A 22,983-nucleotide genomic window follows, 5' to 3' on the forward strand; every position below is an offset into this window, starting at 1 on the left:
TTTCTGCATTATATCTCTAAATTAAACTTGATCGAGCGATTAGAGTCAATTCACCTGCTCACAGCTAGTTGATTTCATGATTTTCACTTTTCTCATTTCTATTCCTTTAATTAATAATAATAATAATAATGGATGAGATTTATATAGCGCCTTTCTAATACTCAAGGCGCTTTACATCGCATTATTCATTCACTCCTCAGTCACACTCGGTGGTGGTAAGCTACTTCTGTAGCCACAGCTGCCCTGGGGCAGACTGACGGAAGCGTGGCTGCCAATCTGCGCCTACGGCCCCTCCGACCACCAGCAATCACTCACACACATTCACACACGGGCAAAGGTGGGTGAAGTGTCTTGCCCAAGGACACAACGACAGTATGCACTCCAAGCGGGATTTGAACCGGCTACCTTCCGGTTGCCAGCCGAACACTTAGCCCATTGTGCCATCTGTCAAAAGACTCATTTCTATCTCCGCCGAGCATTCGTTTTTTCAATTGAAAATGATTCATTTCGTTTGAATGTGAAAACTGGGTGTTATTTTTGGCTGCGAAAGCTGAATAATACAGATGCTGCTGAACTAATATATAAACAGAAACGTCTGGAAATATTCAGCAGGTGAGGAAGCGACTGTGGAGGGAGAACAGATGCAAAGCTTCAGATGGATGAGCTGCCACTAGAACCAGGAATCGGCAAAGGAAGAAGAATTTTAAGATGTAGAAAAAATGGGAATGGAAAATTAAAAAAGTGTAAGCAAAAGTGCAGTGTGATGCATCGGTAGAGTTGCTGCCTTACAGCGCTTACAACGCCGGACACCTGGGTCCGATCCTGACCACGGGTGCTATCTGTACGGAGTTTGCACGTTCTCCTTATCCATGCCATATGGGTTGGCTTACTGGGCTTGTCCCATTTGCCTGCATTTGAGCCGTATCGTCTAAACCCTTCCTATCCATACATCTGTCCAAATAGTGTCGCACAAAACTAGCATCTGCAGTTCCTTCCAAATTCTTTATTCTTTCAGTTCTGTGGGTCCTCTTGTGAAAGGTGGACAAAATTGCTGGAGAAACTCAGCGGGTGAGGCAGCATCTATGGAGCGAAGGAATAGGTGACGTTTCGGGCCGAGACCCTTCCGGGTCTCGGCCCGAAACGTCACCTATTCCTTCGCTCCATAGATGCTACCTCACCCGCTGAGTTTCCAGAAGGGTCTCGGACGTGAAACGTCACCTATTCCTGGGTTTCGGCCCGAAACTTCGCTCCATAGATGCTACCTCACCCGCTGAGTTTCCAGAAGGGTCTCGGACGTGAAACGTCACCTATTCCGGGTTTCGGCCCGAAACTTCGCTCCATAGATGCTGCCTCACACGCTGAGTTTCTCCAGCAATTTTGTCCACCTTCGATTTCTCCAGCATCTGCAGTTCTTTCTTAAGCATGTCCTCTTGTAAAACATTCTTTCTTCTTCCAGAACCAGCCAAAAGATTGCAGACTGGTTGGTTATTTATCTATTTTGATAGTCGCGGCACAGATTAGACTGCACATTGCACTCAACTGAAAAGATGCCTTTCATGTGTACCTTGATGTGTTTCGATAAAGACCTGTGTGAGTACAAGAAGGGTTTTACTGCTCCTTGTATTGCAGCTGTGCGCAGATGCGAGATGGTACTGGATTATGTGTCTTGAGAAGTACTTTTGAAGTTTCATTTACTTCATTTCTTTAGTCAGAGGGTGGCGAATCTGTGGAATTCATTGCCACGGAAGGCAGTGGAGGCCAAGTCAGTGGATATTTTTTAAGGTTGAGATAGAAAGATTCTTGATTAGTACGGGTGTCAGAGGTTATATGGGGGGGGGGGGGAAGGCAGGAGAATGGGGTTCGGAAGGAAGCGATAGATCAGCCATGATTGAGACGGAGTAAACTTGATGGGCCGAATGGCCCAATTTAGCTCTTATCACTTATGAGCGTGGGGTTTAGGAAAGAGCGTTTATGTCACGGTCCTGTTTCCACCAATCTTTCCGCCACCACGCACAAGAAGTGCAAGAAACATAGAAACATAGAAAATAGGTGCAGGAGTAGGCCATTCGGTCCTTCGAGCCTGCACCACCATTCAATATGATCATGGCTGATCATCCAACTCAGTATCCCGTACCTGCCTTCTCTCCATACTCCCTGATACCTTTAGCCACAAGGGCCACATCTAACTCCCTCTTAAATATAGCCAATATTTGAAGCGCCAAGACAGACACCATTGTATGCAGATGCTGAGAAGTTCTAATCTTGTGTGTGGACTCGATAAGAAGACTTATGAGCGCTACTGTGGAATGATCACCATGTTCAACCCATCATCATTAGCAATTCCGATCTCGACCAGTCTTACCCCTGGAGAATTTATTTCGAACTGTCTGGATCTCTTCTTTCTTTCTTTCATTTCAGTCGAATCCTCCCTCTGATCCGTCTTTCTCGCCCCTTTCAGCTTGGACCAGGACAAACTCGAGGTCAGCGGAGAGGAAATGCCAAAATCTGGGCTGTTCCCAAAGACAATCCCTTCCATTTTGGGCGAGAGGCTGCGGCCTTTGCCGACCGATTTCATTTCGATGTTCAACGCGTCTTTCTTAGAGTCGATGTGACGCCAGTTCTCCTTCTCGGTCTCCTCGGCAGATCGCATGGACTGAATCCTCCTCCCCTTCTCCCTGGTGGGTTCCAGGGCAGGGTCCGCCGCGTTTGCCCGTGAGCGCCGCTTTGCCGCTATGACCGAGATGCTCTTGGTTCCCAGGGTGATTTCCTGCAGGTTTCCAGCACCCTGCTGCTTGTTCACCACAAACAACTCTGATCTGCTGCTTCCCACATCAGATGGCGTGTTGGTCACTTGACTCCTGCTCCAATCCTTCAGGCTCATCGGACTCTGCTTCTGATAAGGACAAAGAAAGAATAAAAAACAGTGCAAAAGAAGATAAAATTCACCCCGAAAAAAAGATAGACACCGGAGTCCAGTGAAAAGCTTTTGTTGCGTGCTATTAAGTCAGCGGAAAGGCAATACATGATTACAATCGAGCCATTTACTGTGTATAGACACATGTTAAGGGTAGTTCAAGGTAAAGCCAGATCAAAGATAGTTTCAGGTTGGAACCCTTCTTCAGACTCTCCGAAACATCACCCATCCTTTTCCTCCAGAGATGCTGCCTCACAGCACAAGAGACCCGTTCGATCCTGACCTCGGTTGCTGTCTGTGCCGAGTTTAGAAACATACCATAGAAACATAGAAAATAGGTGCAGGAGGAGGTCATTCAGCCCTTCGAGTCAGCACCACCATTCATTGTGATCATCCCCTATCAATAACCCGTGCCTGCCTTCTCCCCATATCCCTTGACTCCACTAGCCCCTAGAGCTCTATCTAACTCTCTCTTAAATCCATCCAGTAATTTGGCCTCCACTGCCCTCTGTGGCAGGGAATTCCATAAATTCACAACTCTCTGGGTGAAAATGTTTTTTCTCACCTCAGTTTTAAATGACCTCCCCTTTATTCTAAGACTGTGGCCCCTAGTTCTGGACTCGCCCAACATTGGGAACATTTTCCTGCATCTAGCTTGTCCAGTCCTTTTAGAATTTTATTTGTTTCTATAAGATATCCCCCTCACGTTTGCACGTTCTCCCTGTGACCAGGTGGGTTTTCACTGGGCGCTCCGGTTTCCCACGACACTCCAAAGAGGTGTGGGTTTGTAGGTTAATTACCTTCTGTATATTGTCGCTGGTGTGCAGGGCAGAGCCAGTGTGTGGGTGATCGCTAGTCCGCACGATCACTGTGGGCAGAAGGGCCTGTTTGCACGCTGTATCACCAAACTAAACTCAGCTGTGAAAGTGGAACTAAGCAGCTCCTACCTTTCCACATTCGAGTACTGTGCTGGTTCGAAGGGCCCAATGGCCTGCTCCTGCACCTATTGTCTACTTAGCCAAGAAACTTGATTTATGTTAATTACAGACTTGCAGCCATTAATTAGAACCACCGTTCTGTATGAGTGAGAACTCTGGATTAAGAACCCACTGGTCATACCCTGATTTATTGAGCTGGATTGTGTGCAGGAATATATATCTTAACCAAAGCACATTCAATGGACGATGGGAGAAATACAAGTCAGAAGAATTTATCTCCCACACATTATATGATAGTCAACCTGACAAAATAAATGCGCAGTTGAGCCACGCACATTAAATCCTTATCTTACACATAAATAATCAAGGCAGCAGACCTAGAAATTACAAATTCCGTAGGAAGGAACTGCAGACGCTGGTTTGCACCGAAGACAGACACAAAATGCTGGAGTAACTCAGCGGGACAGGCAGCATCTCTGGAGAGGAGGAACGAGTGACGTTTCGGGTCGAGACCCTTCTTCAGACTCTGTTTTGGTTTGCTTGCAAACTGGCAGCAGGTTGCAAATATAGACACAAAGTAAGTCATCGGGTCAGGAAGCAACTCTGGAGAGAAAAAAAAAAGGATTGGTGACGTTTCGGCTTGTGAGCCTGTAGAAGGGCCCTTCTTCTCCAGAGATGCTGCCTGACCCGCTGAGTTACTCCGGCACTTTGTGCCTATCTTTGGCAGTGTTTGTAGTGTGGGATGAAACCGGAGATCCTGCAGAAAACCCACGCAGGTCACGGGAAGAACGTTCAAACTCTGTACAGGCAGCACCCATAGTCAGGATCGAACCCGGGTATCTGGCGCTGTGAGTCAGCAACTCTACCGCTGCGCCACCGTGCCGTGCCTTCAGCTCCTATGACTGATCAACTTGTGAATTTACATGCAGTTTATTTTATTATTTTTTTAAATTTTGTATTGTGATCTTTGGTGATATTTGCACTGTGAGCGTGTGTGTGTGTATATTGTTATGCAGAATGAATTAATGGCTGACTACCCACCTGGAGTAACAGAGGTGCAGTCAGACGGATGGGAGGTGGTGTTAGATTCGGCAACTGTTTCATGTGCCGTGACTGGGTCGTGGCGTTGAACACCCTGTAGGCATCACTGAAGGGAAAAAAAAAACCGGCATCAACATTTTATTTTTAATCAACAATAATAAGACGACAAGTTCTTTTTATGCAGCAGCTTCCACAGCAAAGAATATTAATAACCATAATGGTATCGCTGGATGGATAGCAAACAAAAGTCGGCGTTGCTCGTACAAGGACATCGAGAGCAGAAACAGTTAGACAGGAGCATGGATAGGACAGGTTTGGAGGGATATGGGTCAAAGGCAGGCAGATAGGACTAGTGTAGCTGGGGCATGTTGGTCGGTGTGGGCAAGTTGGGTTGAAGGGCCTGTTTCCACACTGTAAAGGGGCTGTCCCACTTGGGCAACTTAATTGGCGAGTTTAGGAGAGTTTGAAAAAGTGTCATGTTGAAGACCTCCTGGGACTATGTTGAAGACCTCCTTCGACTATGTTGAAGACCTCCTGGGACTATGTTGAAGACCAGCTTCAACTAGCTTTGGGAAAATTGGACACCGAATAGTCGAGAGTGAAGACGACCTCCTTCGACCTCCCTTAGACAATTTGAAGACTATCTACAACTACCTTCGATTACCTTTGACTACCCTCGATTATCTACGAATAACATGCCGACTTACTACGACCTACTTCGACTAAATCTACGAGTAAATAAACCTTCATGGCGACCTTTTTTTACTCGCGGGCCTAGCTGAGGCCTCGAGTACGTGGGGACTACTCTCGAGCATGAAGGAGAGTTACAAAGACCTCCTGGAACCTCGTGTCGACCATGCTGCGAGTATGAGTCGAGGGCAAACTCTTCTGAACTCGCGGATTAGGTTGCCACAGTGGGACAGCCCCTTTAGGCATCTATGAGTCTATGGCAGCGAGTCAAACTTCTGATCAAAGTAGTAGGTTCTGAGGGGTGTCTCCAAAGTGAAAGGTGAATCAGAGTTTTAGCAAGTGAAGAAATCCTGAGCTGAAGGTAGTTTTCATAACCTTAAAGCACCAGGACCTTGTGAATAACCCACATTGTAATCCAATTGTAATCCAAGCTCTCTAGTGGATGAGTGGGAAAATACTGTAAGATGACTGTGTAATTTTGTTTAGGTTGGAGATACTGCACGGAAACTGGCCCTTCGGCCCACTGAGTCCGCACCGACCAGCTATCTCCGCATATAAACACTATCCTACACACACTGGTTACAATTTACATTTATGCCAAGCCAATTAACCTACAAACCTGCACGTCTTTGGAGTGTGGGAGGAAACCGAAGAACGTACAAACTCCGTACAGACAGCGCCCGTAGTCAGGATCAAACCCGGGTCCCTGGTGCTGCAAGGCTGAAGCTCTACTGCTGTGCCACCATGCCGCCCCTCCATGTTCTCCATGACAAGCTGGTTTGTTGATCGTACAAAGATCATTGTGCTTGATGCTATTTTTACTCGGGACTTGGATCCATGGAAGAGTGGTCACGGATCCAGAGACTCGAGTACAATCCTGACCTCGGGCGCTGTCCGTGTGGAATGTGCACACTCTCCCCATGACCACATGTGTTTCCTAATGACCTGCGGGCTTGTAGGTTAATTGGCCCTCTGTTAAATGGCGTGTGTGTGTGTGTGTGTGTGTGTGTGTATGTGTGTGTGTGTGTGTGTGTGTGTGCGTGCGTGCGTGCGTGTGTGTGTGTGTGTGTGTGTGTGTGTGTGCGTGCGCGCTAACATGGGATAGTTCATGTTCATGCCTTTTAGGAGAAGAATTTGGCCATTCGGCCCGTCAAGTCTACTCCTCTATTCAATCATGGCCGATCTAACAATCCCTATCAGCCTCATTCTCCTGCCTTCCCCATAACCCCTGACACCCTTATTAATCAAATATCTGTCAATCTCAGTCTTAAAAATATCGATTGCCTTGGCCTCCACAGCCGCCTGTGGCAATGAATTCGACAGATTCACCACCCTCTGACTAAAGAAATTCCTCCTCATCTCTTTTCTAAAGGTACCTACTTTCATTCTGAGGCTACGACATCTGGTCCTGGACTCTCCCACTAGTGGAAACATCCTCTCCACCCAGGCCTTTCACTTTTCAATAAGTTTCAGTGAGGTCACCCCTCATCCTTCGAAACTCCAGCGAGTACAGGCCTGGTGCCATCTAATGCTCATCATATGTTCACTTAATCATTCGTGCGATCATTCTCGTAAACCTCCTCTGGACCCTCTCCAACGCCAGTACAACCTTCCTCGGATATGGGGGCCAAAACTGCCCGCAATAACATAGAACTGGTGTGAATGAGTGATCGCTGATCCGGGTAGAGTCAGTGGGCTGAACGGCCTGTTTTCAAGCTGAATCTCTAAACTAAACACTCCGATAAAACACGAGGATCCCCGGACCCAAGCTAATGGTGCAAATGTTTACTTCACAAAATGAACGTGAGAGCTAATCGCGTAACGTGAATGCAAAGAGTTTGAGTAAACTTACTGAATAGTGAAAGGCCTGAATAGAGTGAATGTGGAGAGGATGTTTCCACTAGTGGCCAAGTTTAGAACCAGACGGCAAGGCCTCAGAATTAAAGGACATTCCTTCAGGAAGGAGATGAGGAGGAATTTCTTTAGTCACAGGGTGGTGAATCTGTGGAATTCATTGCCTCAGAAGGCTGTGGAGGCCAAGTCAAGTCAAGTTTATTCGTCACATACACATACGAGATGTGCAGTGAAATGAAAAGTGGCAATGCTCGCGGACTTTGTGCAAAAAGACAAACAAACAAACAACCAAACAAACTACAAACAGAATCACATATTCTTTTTCATATTAAATATTGTGGGCGGAAGGAAAAAGGGAAAAAAAACAGCAATTTTTTTAAAAAGCAGTCGAGTGGTTCAGTAAAGTTAGTCCCTGGTGAGATAGGAGTTTACAGTCCTAATGGCCTCTGGGGAAAACTCCTTCTCAACAAGTCAGTGGATAATTTTAAGGCAGAGATAGATTCTTGATTCGTAAGGGTGTCAGGGGTTATGGGGGGGAAGGCAGGAGAATGGGGTTGAGTAGACTTGATGGGCTGAATGGCCTAATTCTGCTCCTATCACTTATGAACAGAAACTCTTTCCCTTCCACACAGGAGCAATCAATTTTATTCCGTAGAGTTCACTGACTGGGAACGATGCCACAAGATGAATTATGCAGAAGGTGAACATGTGCCGTCTGGCCTGTAACATCTGTAGCACGGACGGAAGAAAAACCACTTAACGGGGGACAACTGCTTAAATAATTCACCAAGCGCAAAGAGAAAGTTGTCGATAGAAGCTCGGGATGTTTGAAATTTGGTTTCCTTTTCTTTCTCGACATATTTGACAACATTAGCTTTGATTCGTTTAGAGATACAGCAGGGAAACAGGCCCTTCGGCCCACCGAGTCCACACCCCACACACTGGCACTAGCCAACACACACTAGGGACAGTTTTACATTTATACCAAACCTACAGACCTGCAGGTCTTTGGAATGTGGGAGGAAACCGAAGATCTCGGAGAAGACCCACGCAGGTCACGGGGAGAACGTACAAACTCCGTACAGACAGCACCTGGTTCAGTCAGGATTGAACCCGGGTCTCTGGCGCTGTAAGGCAGCAACTCTACCGCTGCGCCACCGTGACGCCCTTGAGTGGTTTAATGAAAATGCAGAAAGCATTTGAATGTAAAAAAACAGACCATCAATTGCTCAGATCACTTATCTGTCAACATTTGCAATGGAGTTACCAATGATTCAATGCATAGCAGAACTATTTCTGACATCTCCATTAGATGTTGATTCACTGTCTAATTTAGTTTCTGCATCTTTTGAACAGAGTCTGTGCCAAAGTGGCTCACAGCTGCTGCCTCACAGCGCCAGAAGCCCTGGGTTCGATCCTCGGGTGCTGTCAGTGTGGAGTTTGTACGTTCTCCCTGTGACCGCATGGGTTCCCTCCGGGTGCTCCGGTTTCCTCCACATCCCAAAGGCGTGCGGGTTTGTAGGTTAATCGGCCTTCTGTAAAATTGCCCCGAGTAAGAGTTTGTGTTTAGTTCATTGCCGCATGTGCCAGGGTACATTGCAAAGTTTTTCTTGCACGCTCGCCAGTCAATGGAAAGACAATACATGGTTATAATAGAGCCATCCACAGTGCACAGAGACCATAATAAAGGAAAGATAAAGTCCAGTAAAGTCCAACCAAAGATAGTCTGAAGGGCTCCAATGTAGCAGCTCAGGACCGCTCTCTAGTTGTTCATAGGATGGTTCAGTTGCCTGATAATAGCTGGGAAGAAACTATCCCTGAATCTGGATGTGTGCATTTGCACACTTCTGTACCTCTTGTCTGATGGAAGAGGGGAGAAGAGGGAGTGCAACGAGTTGATTATGAATTAATATTGGATGAGAAAGTGGAACAACATGGAATGGGTGATCGATGGTCGGCATGGATTCTGTGGGCCGAAGGGCCTGTTTCCATGCTGTATGTCTGAACTAAACTAAAAACTAACCTATTCTGGGGAACATGCATAGAAACATAGAAAATAGGTGCAGGAGGAGGCCATTCGGCCCTTCGTGCCAGCACCGCCATTCATTGTGATCATGGTTGATCATCCCCAATCAATAACCTGTGCTGTACCTGCACGCCAACTTTCAGTGACTGGTGTACAAGGATGCCCAGGTCTCGCTGCACCTCCCCCTTACCTAACCTAACACAATTCAGATAATAGCCTGCCCCCTTGTTTTTGCGGCCAAAGTGGATAAGCTCACATTTATCTATATTATACTGCATCTGCATCTGCCATGCATCTGCCCACTCACTCAACCTGTCCAGGTCACTCTGCAACCTCTAAACATCCTCTTTACAGTTCACACTGCCACCCAGACACAGTTCACACTGCCACCCAGACACAGTTCACACTGCCACCCAGACACGGTTCACACTGCCACCCAGACACAGTTCACACTGCCACCCAGACACAGTTCACACTGCCACCCAGACACGGTTCACACTGCCACCCAGACACAGTTCACACTGCCACTCATACTACAAATGTTACCTCTCAAGTTCAGGAAGTATTGGTGGCATTGAATCCTTAATCCGGGCATGAAGCAGTGGTCGGTTTTCATGAACCGTCCTTGGTCTCCCATCCTCCTTTCTTCCTTCCAACGACAACACGTAGTCTTCTAGGTTCAGCTGTCGAGCGACATTCAGAATTGTGCGATCCTGGATAAAACACTTTAAGAAGTTGTCGACCATTTGCTTGGAAATGCACGGCTGAAATTTTCTAAACCATCAGAAGAAAGATCTCAACCCAAAACGTCACCTGTTCCTTTTCTCCAGAGATGCTGCCTGACCTGCTGAGGTACTCCAGCACTTTGTGTTTATTTCAGCATAAACCAACATCTGCAGTTCCTTCCCACACATTTATAATCCTTAATAATTTAAGAGTGGCACGGTGGCTCAGTGGTAGAGTAGTGCCTGAGACAAGCGTTCTTAAGGTTAAGGGGTAAGTCTTTTAGGACCGAGATGAGAAAAATATTCTTTACACAGAGAGTGGTGAATCTGTGGAATTCTCTGCCACAGAATATAGTTGAGGCCAGTTCATTGGCTATATTTAAGAGGGAGTTAGATGTGGCCCTTGTGGCTAAAGGGATCAGGGGGTATGGAGGGAAGGCAGGTACAGGATACTGAATTGGATGATCAGCCATGATCATATTGAATGGCAGTGTAGGCTCGAAGGGCCGAATGGCCTACTCCTGCACCTATTTTCTATGTTTCTATGTTTCAATCCTGACTACGGATTTGTAAGTTTTGTACGAAGTTTGTACGTTCTCCCCGCATGGGTTTTCTCTGGGTGCTCCAGTTTCTTCCAAAGATGTACAGGTTTGTAGGTTAATTGGCTTGGTAAAATTGTAGGAGTGTATAGGATAGTGCGGGTGTACGGGGATTGTTGGTCGGCGCAGACACAGTGGGTCGAAGGGCCTGTTTCCCCGCTGTATCTCTAAACTAAACTAAACTAAAGATCATGAAATGGACACAAAAAGCTGGAGTAACTCAGCGGGACAGGCAGCATCTCTGGAGAGAAGGAATGGGCGACGTTTCGGGTCGAGACCCTTCTTCGGACTCGAGGTACTGTTACCTTCAGGGTGTTGGCGGAGATGGTGTGGAGGGTGATGAGACTATCCAGCATCCCGTCCTCCGTCTCCTGCCTATACAACGTGTACAGGTTTTGTAGATGCTGTGGAACTTCAATGTTATGATCTAGGGCATAAAAGCAAGAAGCATCAGTCTCTGTGAACAGCCATCAAACAACAAGCGCGCTCGGAGACTCGATGCCACTGAAAACCTGATTGAGATTAATTCCAGGGTTCACTGGATGTGTGAAGGATGGATCTAGTAGTGGGAGGGTTCAGTTTAGTTTATTGTCACGTGTACTTTACATACACAGCGAAAAACTTTTGTTGCGTGCTAACCAGTCAGCGGAAAGACAATACATTACCATCGAGTCATTCACATACATGATGAGGGAATAACGTTTAGTGCAAGAGAGAGCTAGATAGGGCTCTTAAAGATAGCGGAGTCAGGGGATATGGGGAGAAGGCAGGAAAAGGGTACTGATTGGGGATGATCAGCCATGATCACATTGAATGGCGGTGCTGGCTTGAAGGGCCAAATGGCCTACTCCTGCACCTATTGTCTATTGTCTATTGCAAGATAAAGTCCAATTAAGGATAGTCCGAGGATCACCAACGAGGTAGATAGTAGTTCAGGACCGCTCTCTAGTTGTGGTGTGATGGTTCAGTTGCCTGATAATAGCTGGGATCAGAGGGCACAGCTTCAGAATAAAAGACATTAGAATGGAGATAGGGAGGAATTTATTTTGCCAGAGAGTAATGAATCTGTCGGCTAGTTTACACTTTGTCTCACCGATGTACAGGAGGCCACACCGGGAGCAGCAGATTAGATTAGATTAGATTAGATTAGATAGCCTTTATTGTCATTCAGACCGAAGTCTGAACGAAATTGAAGCAGTCATACATACAATACAATACAATAAAAAACAACAATAAACACATATTAACATCCACCACAGTGAGTCCACCCAACATCTCCTCACTGTGATGGAGGCAAAAGTCTTAGGTCTCCAGTCTCTTCCCTCCTCTTCTCCTTCTGCGCTGAGGCGATACCCCCCGGGCGATGTTACAACTGTCCCGCGGGTCAAACACCGCGGCCCGGGGTGGTCGAAGCTGCCGCTCACCAGTCCTGCTGACGCATCCGCTGGCCTGCGGCCGAACCCCGGACTCAGGCCACCGCCGCCAGAACACCGTGCAAGCCACCGGAGCATCGTTCCAGCCCCGAGCCGGATCGCCCTCACGTGAGTGCCGTTACTGTCTCAGCCTCGGGCTGGGCCGCCCCGACTGGGCACCGCTCCTCCCTCGGGCTGGGAACGCCGTACCTCCCCGAGCTCGGCCACTCCGAAGGGAGCACCGTTCCTTCCTCGGGCCGGCCGTCCTCACGGGAGCGTCACAGCCCCTCACGGAAGCCCTGTTCCAGCCCCGAGCCGGGCCGTCCTCACGGGAGCGAGCCCAGGGCAAGTCCTGGCGGGCTCTGCCTCCTGAGCCTCGAGGTCGCCAGCTCCGCCATTAGGCCTCAGCGCAGACGGAGGCAGAGAAGGGGAATACGACATAAAAGTCGCATTCCCCCGCAGGGAGAGACAGCAAGCCCCGTTTCAACCCCCCCCCCCCAAACAGAAACTAAAAACCAAAACTAGACTAACCAAAACGAAAATAAACAACCCAAAAAACACAAAACAAACAGGACTGCCGGAGAGCCGCTGCAGCCAGAGCCGCGCCGCCACTAGATGAGGTTAGAGGAGGTGCAGGTGAACCTCTGTCTCACCTGGAAGGACTGCTGTGGTCCTTGGATGGAGGTGGGGGAGGAGGTACAGGGACAGGTGCCACGGCTGTGGAGGCCGAGGCATTGGATACGTTAAAGGCAGAGTTTGATAGGTTCTTGATTAGGAAGGGCGTCAAACGTTGCAGTGAGAAGGCTGAAAAATGGGGTTGAGAGAGATAAATAGATCAGCCGTGATCCAATGGCAGGGTAGACTCAATGGGCTGAATGGCCCAGTTTTGATCCCGTCTTATGGGGTTCCAGGGCATATCCTTTGAGAGGCAGTTATCAGATTATAAACAGGGAAAATTCCTTCGAGGTTAAATTTACATTTTTTTAGCAAAGAAAACCAGAAAAGGTCATAAGGAATAGGAGTAGAATTAGTCCATTCGGCCCATCTACTCCGCCATTCAGTCATGGCTGATCTATCTTCCCCTCTTAACCCCATTCTCCTGCCTTCTCCCCAAAACCCCTGACCCCCCCCCCTGTACTAATCAAGAATCTATCTATCTCTGCCTTAAAAATATCCACTGACTTGGCCTCCACAGCCTTCTGTGGCAAAGACTTCCACAGATTCAAGACCCTCTATACTTGTCCAAGGGGAAGCGGATACAAGGAACCGCAGATGCTGGAATCTAGAAAACACAAACGCTGGAGGAACTCAACGGGTCAGGCAGCATCTGTTGAGGGAGTGGACTGATGATGTTTCAGGTCATGAATTAAGTAAATGAAGGTGTTGGCTCTGTAAGGCAGCAGCTCTACCACTACACAACTGTGCCATCCGATCAAGTCTCCAGCATCGCAAAGAAAACAATGCACATTTGTCTATCTTGTCTTTATTCACAGCAAAAAGATTTGAGTAAAAGGAGCAGGGAGGTTCTACTGCAGTTGTACAGGGTCTTGGTGAGACACCTGGAGTATTGTGTACAGTTTTGGTCTCCTAATCTGAGGAAAGACATTCTTGCCATAGAGGGAGTACAGAGAAGGTTCACCAGACTGATTCCTGGGATGGCAGGACTTTCATATGAAGAAAGACTGGATAGACTCGGCTTGTACTCGCTAGAATTTAGAAGATTGAGGGGGGATCTTATAGAAACTTACAAAATTCTTACGGGGTTGGACAGGCTAGATGCAGGAAGATTGTTCCCGATGTTGGGGAAGTCCAGAACAAGGGGGTCACAGTTTAAGGATAAGGAGGAAATCTTTTAGGACCGAGATGAGAAAAACATTTTTCACACAGAGAGTGATGAATCTCTGGAACTCTCTGCCACAGAAGGTAGTTGAGGCCAGTTCATTGGCTATATTTAAGAGGGAGTTAGATATGGCCCTTGTGGCTAAATGGATTAGGGGGTATGGAGAGAAGGCAGGTACAGGATACTGAGTTGGATGATCAGCCATGATCATATTGAATGGCGGTGCAGGCTCGAAGGGCCGAATGGCCTACTCCTGCACCTATTTTCTATGTTTCTAGCTACCACCATCTAATCCAGGCAGCAGTCTGATAATGTTTCCCCCCCCTCCCCCCTCCATCCCCACTATAATCAGTCTGAAGAAGGATCTCAACCCAAAACGCCACCTATCCGTCTTAGTTTAGTGTAGAGATACAGTGGAGAAACAAACCCTTCGGCCCACCGAGTCCACGCCGACCAGTGATCCCCGCACACTAATGCTATCCTACACACATTTGGGGACAATTTACATTGATACCAAGTCAATTAACCTACAAACCTGAAGGTACACAAAAATGCTGGAGAAACTCAGCGGGTGCAGCAGCATCTATGGAGCGAAGGAAATAGGCAACGTTTCAGGCCGAAACCCTGAAGGAAATAGGCAACGTTTACGGGGCGAAACCCGGAAGGGTTTCGCCCCGAAACGTTACCTATTTCCTTCGCTCCATAAATGCTGCTGCACCCGCTGAGTTCCTCCAGCATTTTTGTGTACCTTCGATTTTCCAGCACCTGCAGATTCTTCTTAAACAACCTACAAACCTGTACGTGTTTGTGGGAGGAAACCGAATATCTCGGAGAAAACCCAAGCAGGCCACAGGGAGAACGTACAAAATCTCCGTGCAGACAGCACCCGTAGTCAGGATCGAACCCTGGTCTCTGGCGCTGTGGGGCAGCAACTCAACCGCTGCGCCACCGTGCTGCACTGCAGAGATCTGCCTGACCCGCTGAGTTGCTCCAGCATTTTTTGTCTACCTACAGCATTCTGACAAACATCTTCTGCACGCATCCCCACATTTTGAGCTCAACCCATCTGTATCAATAACGGTTTGCTCAACTTGTGGGGAATCAAGAAAAGCCCGCTCTGTCCTCATGGATTAGTCTGGGTGTCAGGGGTTGTGGGGAGAAGGCAGGAGAATGGAGTTAAAGCCCTGGCCCACGTTGTGAGTTCATTCCAAGAGCTCTCCCGAGTTTAAAAAAAAATCAAACTCGTGGTAAGCACGGAGAATGAACGTAGCGGGTACGTCGGAGCTCGGGGACGTCTCTTAGCGCTAAAGGCAGGTAAGCTCGGGAAGACTCGCTAACGGCAGGTAAGCACGGGAAGACTCGTGAAGATTTTTCAACACGATGAAAAATGTCCACGAGAGCCCCGAGTACCGACGAGTGGCCATTACCGTAAATCTCCGAGTTCGAATCAGGGCAAACTCGGGAGAACTCTTGGAATGAACTCGTACCGTGGGACGGGGCTTTTAGGAGGGAGAGATAGATCAGCCAAGATTGAATGGAGTGGTAGACTTGATGGGCCAGAATGTCCCACTTGCCGGCGTCATTGTCCGACGTATCAGGGTTGCCCGAAAAATGTTGTACATTTCAAAATCCAGCGGCGACAAAAAAAAATGTCGCGACACTCGAGGAAACACCGCCCGTCAATACGTGGTCACGCCGCCGCGACATTTCCGGTGACCTGATACGTCAGCCAACGATGCCGACCGTCGGCGAAAAAAAATCTCCAAATGGGACAGACCCTTCACGGATATTAAACACCATTCACACTGCAAACAATAGCACCAGTCCTTCACAAAGAATTTCCAGACCTGTGTGACTTCACTGGAGAACATTGTTTGACTGAACATTGATTACTATATCATGCCCTTTATCCTCTTCAGCATCACAATTAGATTATCTCTCAACCTTCAAGGGAGATGAGCAACTTGTCCTCAAAGCATTGCTATTATTTCTACCATTTGTCATCTGCCGCCCCACTTTGGCAAATTAATAGACTCACTCGCTGGTATATTTTTGATTGCTGACTTTTATTGGTTCTGGCAACAGCTGTCTAGCGCACCCACTTTTTTCATTCAATTAGAGGGCGGTGGGTGTATGGAACGCGCTGCCGGAGGAGCTAGTTGAGGCAGTGACTATAACAGCATTTAAAAGACACTTGGACAGGTGCATGGATAGGAAAGTTTCGAGGGATATTGGTCAAATGGGGCTAGCTTAGATGGGGCAACTTGGTTGACATGGGTGGGTTGGGCCGATCGTCCTGTTTCTGCACTGTATCTCAAAACTAAACTAGGTATGTTTATTGAAGGTACACAAAAAAGCTGGAGAAACTCAGCGGGTGCAGCAGCATCTATGGAGCGAAGGAAAAAGGCAATGTTTCGGGCCGAAAAACCCTTCTTCAGACACTAGATATGTTTATTTATGGGTGTCAGAGGTTATGGGGAGAAGGCAGGAGAAATGGGGTTAGGAGGGAGAGATAGATCAGCCATGATTGAATGGTGGTGCAGACTTGATGGGCCGAATGGCCTAATTTTACTCCCATTCAAGAACCAGGGACCACAGTTTAAGAATAAGGAGTAAGCCATTTAGAACGGAGACGAGGAAAGTGGTGAGTGTGGAATTCTCTGCCTCAGAGAGCGGCGGAGGCCGGTTCTCTGGATGCTTTCTTGAGAGAGCTAGATAGGGCTCTTAAAAATAGCGGAGTCAGGGGATATGGGGAGAAGGCAGGAACGGGGTACTGATTGTGGATGATCAGCCATGATCACATTGAATGACGGTGCTGGCTCGAAGGGCCGAATGGCCTCCTCCTGCACCTATTGTCTATTCCTTATGACCTTTTCTGATTTTCTTTGCTATAAAAAAAGTTTAATTTGAACCACTGCAAGTAATGGATAGGAAACATGTTGTCTAATAATATTTGTTCACATTCACACCTCGGCAAATGTTTAATTACCAAACCCGTAAGAATATTAAAAGTAAGATTTTTTATCAATGTGTACTTTAATTAATGCGATTGTCACTTTACGCAGGGGATTCAAACATTATTTTAAATTACACCAAGAACTTAAATGCTGCAGCTGTGAGATAAACCTTCACAAGCAAGGTCCTTTAAAAATGTAATTCAAGCTAATTAAGATCTATCAAGTGGGCAGACTCGAAATAACCAGGAACGAGACAGTTAGCGGTACCTAATGATGGAGTCGGTTGTTTCGTTTTCGTGACAGTTTTAGAGATACAGCGTGAAAGCGCGTCCTTTGGCCCACCGAGTCCGCACCAACCAACGATCACCTACACGCTAGTTCTATGTTATCCCACTTTCGTATCCACTCCCTGCACCATCGGCACAACGTACAGAGGCCCATTAACCTACAAACCCGAGGTACACAAAAATGCTGGAGAAACTCAGCGGGTGCAGCAGCATCTATGGAGCGAAGGAAATAGGCAACGTTTTGGGCCGAAACCCTTCTTCACGTCTTTGGAATGGGGAGGAAACCGGAGCACCCGGATAAAACCCACGTGGTCACGGGGAAAACGTACAAACTCCGTACAGACAGCACCCATAGTCAGGATTGAACCCAGGTCTCTGACGCTGTGAGGCAGCAACTCTACCGCTACCCTAGTTGCTCGAATGTATTGCATTTACACCTCACGAGAGCCCAGGGCCTTTTTTTAGCCTATATCCACCTATTTTAGTGCCAATATCCCACAGATCTGCAGATTAAGAGCGGCACAGTGGCGCAGCAGTAGAGTTGCTGCCGTACAGCGCCAGAAACCCAGGTTCGATCCTGACTGCAGGCGCTGTCTGTACGGAGTTTGTACGTTCTCCCCGTGACCTGCGTGGGTTTTCTCCGGGAGCTCCAGATTCCTCCAAAGACGTACAGGTTTGTAGGTTAATTGGCTTCGGTAAAATTGCAAATTATCCCTAGTGTGTGCAGGATAGTGTTAATGTGCGGGGATCGCTGGTCGGCGCGGACCCGGTGGGTCGAAGGGTCTGTATCTCTAAACTAAACTAAACTGCACAGCAATGCAGGGCCTCACACATTTGAAGGCATCGTATTTCATAACTAAGATGTTTTGACTGGTTAATTGGGATTTAAAATTTAATATATTTGCACAGAATACACAGTGCATGAACCGGGCTATTTTCTGCAGGAATATATTTATAATCAACACAGATCCCGGGAGGCAGTGGGTTGCCACATTGGGTAAAAAATTGAAGCAACTGCTCGACATACCGAGGTGATATATATTACCAAGTCTCTTTTGCCTGTAAATAAATATTTATGAAGGAAAACAAGATACTAGATTTTCTTTTTTTAATGACTTTGGCCAGTGAAGGTTTTAATATATTACAAATTTAAGAATAATTCTCCAGGGTGACACATATTAAGGAAGTGTGCTGCAAAAATTTTCAAAAATATGATGACTTTGAAATTAAATGGCACATTGCTGTTTATTTCAGTACCATATGATTTAAAACGTACTTGCCCCATGAGGTGAAATGGAATAACTATCGCCTCCGGGTTCAACGAGGCATTTCCACACACTGCGTCTCTGGAGAAAAAGGATGGGTGACATTTCGTGTCAGAACCCCTCGTCAGACCTATATCTTCGCTACGAACCAGCATCTGCAGTTCCTTCCGAAGTCTGAAGAAGGGTTCCAACCCAAAACATTACCCATCCTTTTTAGTCCAGAGATGCTGCCTGACCCGCTGAGTTACTCCAGCACTTAGTATCTATCTTCAGTATAAGCCAGCATCTGCTGTTCCTTCCTACACATTTCCTTGCAGGTCTTACGCTCATTAAATTACATATCATTCCCTAGATATCCCCAGACACCTTGTCTTGAGCAGAACCGATATTGGACACTTTCAGCACTTTAGTGAGTTCACAGCAGAGCAAGGCCTTAGGAAAGGCACAAGGTGTTGGAGTAACTCAGCGGGCCAGGCAGCATCCCTGGAGAACATGGACAGGTGACATTTTGGGTCAGGACCCTTCTTCAGTCTGAAGAAAACATCACCCATCCATGTTCTCCAGAGATGCTGCCTGACCTACGGAGGTACTCCAGTACTTTGTATCTTTTTATTGAACACATCAGTGGTAGAAGATAGACACTGGAGTAACTCAGCGGGACGGGCAGCATCTGTGGACGTGTTGGGTCGAGACAAGAATTGAAGACCCGAAAGGTCGCCCAGTCCTTCTATCCTGAGATGCTGCCCGACCCACTGAGTTGTTACTCCAGCTTTTTGTGTCTATGTTCGGCTTAAACCAGCATCTGCAGTTCCTTCCTGCACATATAAGTGGTAGAAGCTGGTTTACTGGTCCTGGTTAGGTTCTGTTTAGAGAACTCCTCCAGTCATGGGTTCTAAACCCTAGGAAGAACACTGGGAGCCCAAGGAACTGCAGATGATGGAGTCCTGAGTAAAACACAAAATGCTGGAGTAACTCAGCAGGTCAAGCAGCATCTCTGGAGGACATGGGACATGGGTAGGTGATGTTTTGAGTCGGGATGATTCGTCAGGATATTGTGATTGATTTAACCAGGGTAATTAGGATTGTGTAGCTTTGTACAGTGAGCTCTACTGGATTCAATTCTGCATCCATCATCACAGTTTCAGTGAGTTCAACATAATGATTAATATCATCATTGGAGACCCTCGGACCCTAACTAAAGAGTGGTCCTGAGCTACCATCCACCTCATTGGAAACCCTCGAACTATCTTAATCGGGCTTTACTGGACTTTATCTCACATTAAAAGTTAATCCCTTTATCCCATATCTGTAGACTGTTCAAGGCTCGATTGTAATCATAGACACAAAATCCTGGAGCAACTGTGTGGGACAGGCAGCATCTCGAGACCCAAAACGTCACCCATTCCTTCTATCCTGAGATGCTGCCTGTCTCGCTGAGTTCCTCCAGCATTTTGTGTCTTATCTTCGGTGTAAAGCAGCATCTGCAGTTCCTTCCTACACATCGATTGTAATCTTGTTTAGTCTTTCTGCTTCTGCTTCTTCTTCTTGCGTACGGAGTGCACAGCCTAAAGTTGTAGACACCAAAACACTACATCTATTTGATTGTGCACGTCGGGTTGATTGCATTAGTCGAAACAGAGTGGACCACGTGTAGGTTGCAATCTTCTGCTGACGATGGCACGCAAAAAAAAAAACTTGTCACTGTACATTGGTAAACGTGACGATAAACTAATATGCCTTATATTATTCCAACTGCTCTTCATCGGTGAGACCAAGCGTAGGCTTGGCGATCGCTTCGCCCAACACCCCCGCACAGTTCGCATTAACCAACCTGATCTCCCGGCGGCTCAACACTTCAACTCCCCCTCCCATTCCAAATCCAACCTTTCTGTCCTGGGATTCCTCCGTGGCCAGAGTGAGTCCCACCGCAAATTGGAGGAGCAGCACCTCATATTTCGCTTGGGTAGTTCACACCCCAGAGGTGTGAACATTGACTTCTCCAATTTCAGGCAGTCATTGCTTTCTCCCTCCTTCCCCTCCCCTTCCCAGCTCTCCCACACCCCACTGTGTCCGCCTCTTCCTTTCTTCTTCCCCCCCCCCCCCCACATCAGTCTGAAGAAGGGTCTCGACCCGAAACGTCGCCTATTCCTTCGCTCCATAGATGCTGTCTCACCCACTGAGTTTCACCAGCATTTTTGTCTACCTTTGATTTTTCCAGCAACTGCAGTTCTTTCTTAAGCAATGATTCCATTATCTGATCTGTTACTGTACCGTTTATTAGTTGCTGCTGCTGGCGAATAATCTCACTGCAGAGAGTGCGATGTTGCTGATATCGCTGCACCACAAAGTCTTTCTGCTGAAGGAGGTTCTCTTTCCTCAGCAGGGTAGATTGGATCTCCGTGTTCTCCACCTCCAGCTCATGGACCTTACACAGCAGGCTCATGATCTCCTGCTGCTCCTTGTTGCCAATGCATCTCGGCAGCAGTTCCTCCATCTTGCAGACTTTAGCCTTGATGTCCCCCAGCTTCTGCTCCAGCTCACACTGCGGGATCAAGCCAACACCGACAATTACTGCGGGGGAACGAGGAACCCCCCCACAATGAGTTTGGAACGGATGAGAGGGGGGGACCTCATTGAAACGTACCGAATAGTGATAGGCTTGGATAGAGTGGATGTGGAGAGGATGTTTCCACTAGTTGGAGAGTCTAGAACCAGAGGTCACAGCCTCAGAATTAAAGGGCATTCTTTTAGGAGGGAGATGAGGAGGAATTTCTTTAGTCAGAGGGTGGTAAATCTGTGGAATTCTTTGCCACAGACAGCTGTAGAGGCCAAGTCAGTGAATATATTTAAGATGGTGATTGATGGATTATTGATTAGTACGGGTGTCAGGGGTAATGGGGAGAAGGCAGGAGAATGGGGTTAGGATGGAGAGGTAGATCAGCCACGATTAAATGGCGGAGTAGACTTGATGGGCCGAATGGCCTAATTCTACTCCTATCACTCATGATATTATGAACCGCAGATGCTGGAGTCTTGACAAGGCACAAAGCGCTGGAGTAACTCAGCGGGTCAGGCAGCATTTGTGGAGAGAATACCTGTGGGGCGGCAACAGTTGAATTGCTGCCTTACAGCGCCAGAGATCCGGGTTCGATTATGTGTGCTGTCCGTGTGGAGCTTGCACGCTCCCCCTCTGACCGCGTGGGTTTTCTCCGGGTGCTCCGGTTTCCTCCCACATCGCAAAGACGTGCAAAGGTTTGTAGGTTAATTGGCTTGTGTACAAAGTGTAAGTTTGTCCCTAGCGTGTGGTACAGTGTTTGTGCGCTGCGTACCTTGAGTGCTTCCGTTTTGTGTTGCTCGGTTAACCACATGACGATTTCCTCCCGTGCCGCCGTAACCTCCAGTGGCTCAGTCACATCCACCCCGTCCTCCGCTCGGTCTCCCCGCTCCTCCCCCGCTTGCTCCTTCCCTCGCCGCTCGCTCCAGCTCTCATCCCACCACCTCCCAGAACGGTTGGCTCGCTCCCTTTCCCAGCTGAGGAAAAAAAACACAAAATCGATCATCCTATTACAGATATTCATCGATTTAACTGGAAAATATCTCAGCCAGCAAAAAATGTCATTAGCCCCAAAGTTCTTTGTGAGTGTCGGTACAATGTGTTCCTTTGGGCAAAGATTGGCAAACTACCTTAAGGTGAGAGGAGAAAGATTTCACAGGAACCTGAGGTGCAACTTTATGGTAGGTGTACGGAACGAGCTGCCGGAGGAGGTAGTTGAGGTCAATCATAGAGCCATACAGCATGGAAGCAGGCCCATTGGTTCAACTTGCCCACACCGACCAACTTGCCCCGTCTACACTTGTCCCACCTGCCTATATTTTGCCCATTTCCCTCGAAACTGGACACAATTTAAAAGACATTCGGGCAGGTACAGAGATAGGAAAAGTTTAGAGAGATGTGAGCCAAACGCAGGCTGGCGGAACTTGTGTTGCTGGTGCATCTTGGACAGCATGGGTAAGTTGGGCCGAAGGGCCTGGTTTTGTGCTGCCTGGACCCAATACTCTCTATGACTCTATTTGCTACAGTGGGAAATAAATTCACGACATGCGCTCCTATCAAAGATTGGAAATGGAACATTTGTAAGTCGAGGATTGCGTGTGTCAACATATGTTACATGTGATGCAGACCACCTCAAACTCACCACGGCTTGGGAATTCTGTCACACGGAGCACATTTTAAAATATCTGCTAAATGATTGAATTGTAACACAACCAATCAATAAATGCGATTGGACCTTTTGGTGAGAACAATCAATAATACCACCTTCAATGTGTGAGAAAGAACTGCAGATGCCGGTTCAAATCGAAGGGAGATACAAAATGCTGGAGTAACTCAGCGGGTCTTCTTCTTCTTGCGTATGGCGTGCACAGCCTAAAGTTG

General features: G+C 47.4%; 1 protein-coding gene across 1 annotated transcript in view; it reads right to left on the bottom strand.

The window, feature by feature from the left end:
* The window catches only part of LOC116985917 (kinesin-like protein KIF19), a 97,539-nt gene that overhangs the window by 15,041 nt on the left and 59,515 nt on the right, over nucleotides 1-22,983 (bottom strand). Inside the window, exons 12-17 of the mRNA XM_033041038.1 lie at nucleotides 21,878-22,079; nucleotides 20,820-21,090; nucleotides 11,093-11,214; nucleotides 10,010-10,176; nucleotides 4,894-4,999; nucleotides 2,363-2,893 (exon numbers count right to left, since the gene is read on the bottom strand). Coding sequence (XP_032896929.1) covers nucleotides 2,363-2,893; nucleotides 4,894-4,999; nucleotides 10,010-10,176; nucleotides 11,093-11,214; nucleotides 20,820-21,090; nucleotides 21,878-22,079 — 1,399 coding nt within the window. The remainder of the gene's footprint in view (nucleotides 1-2,362; nucleotides 2,894-4,893; nucleotides 5,000-10,009; nucleotides 10,177-11,092; nucleotides 11,215-20,819; nucleotides 21,091-21,877; nucleotides 22,080-22,983) is intronic.

Source organism: Amblyraja radiata, chromosome 22, assembly GCF_010909765.2.
Source record: "Amblyraja radiata isolate CabotCenter1 chromosome 22, sAmbRad1.1.pri, whole genome shotgun sequence".
Lineage (NCBI taxonomy): Eukaryota > Metazoa > Chordata > Chondrichthyes > Rajiformes > Rajidae > Amblyraja > Amblyraja radiata.